The following is a 1,197-nucleotide window of genomic DNA, read 5'->3' as shown; positions in this document are numbered from 1 at the left end:
AACTGTTAAAACCAGATATAACTGTTAGGAACCGGATTAAACTGTTAGAAACCAGATAAAACGGCTAAAACTAGATTGAACTGTTAAAACCGGATTAAACAGAAACCGGATTGAACTGTTAGAAACCGGATTAAACGGCTAAAACTAGATTAAACTGTTAAAACCAGATAAAACTGTTAGAAACCGCATTAAACTGTTAAAACCAGATAAAACTGTTAGAAACCATATTAAACTGTTAAAACCAGATAAAACTGTTAGAAACCATATTAAACTGTTAAAACCAGATTAAACTGTTGGAAACCAGATTAGACTGTTAGAAACCGGATTAAACCGTTAAAACCAGATTAGACTGTTGGAAACTGGATTAGGTTGCATTATAAACAGATTAAACCGGGCTGGTTCAGTCCGGTTTAATCTGTTTGGTAATTTATTTTTCATTGACCTTTATTTATCCAGGTGGTCTCATTGAACCACGACAACTCATTTTCAACAGAGACCTGTTTAGGAGCTGATGGGGGTTAAGGGCCTTGCTCATGGGCCCAGGGTGGGATGAATGAGGGTGCTTCACCTACCCCACCCACATTTTTGATGTTGTCCGTACCGGGGCTTGGACCGGCGATCTTCCAATCACAGGCCCACCTTCTCTAACCTCTGCGCCACCACTCCCCTAATGTCGCACCTGTCCTCAGGTGGACCCGTTTCATTGAACTTAGGATCCCGTGTGACACACCTGTCTGTCCTCCTGCTCTCGTTTGACCTCTGACCTCTGTATTTCAGGAGCTCGGGAAGAAACTTCTCAAACGGCGGCGAGTTCAGAGCCGAGAGAAGAAGAAGAACAGACATCGGATCATCGGCGCTGTCGTCGATCAGGGACTCATCACTGTCCATCACTTGAAGAAGAGGAGGTCAGGGGAACACCTGTCTGAGACACCTGTCTGTCTCACCTGTCTGTGTCTGTCTTACCTGTCTGTCTCACCTGTCTGTCTCACCTGTCTGTCTCAGTCTCACCTGTCTGAGACACCTGTCTGTCTCACCTGTCTGTCCTCACCGTTGTCCACCTTTCTTTTTGTAATCAATGTATTTTTATTGATTTTTTTTAACATACAAACAAAAATTTGAACACAAAGAACAAAAGACCCTCCCCAGATCTCAACCCCCCTCCCCCTTACACACACACACACACACACACACACACAC

General features: G+C 43.9%; 1 protein-coding gene across 1 annotated transcript in view; it reads left to right on the top strand.

Annotated features, from left to right (window-relative positions):
- c22h11orf98 (chromosome 22 C11orf98 homolog) overlaps positions 1 to 1,197 on the top strand; it is a 4,721-nt gene that overhangs the window by 176 nt on the left and 3,348 nt on the right. The window contains exon 2 of the mRNA XM_037695623.1: positions 778 to 905. Coding sequence (XP_037551551.1) covers positions 778 to 905 — 128 coding nt within the window. The remainder of the gene's footprint in view (positions 1 to 777; positions 906 to 1,197) is intronic.

Source organism: Nematolebias whitei, chromosome 22, assembly GCF_014905685.2.
Source record: "Nematolebias whitei isolate Nwh7 chromosome 22, NemWhi1, whole genome shotgun sequence".
Taxonomy (NCBI): domain Eukaryota; kingdom Metazoa; phylum Chordata; class Actinopteri; order Cyprinodontiformes; family Rivulidae; genus Nematolebias; species Nematolebias whitei.
This window is presented reverse-complemented; position numbering and strand designations above follow the sequence as displayed.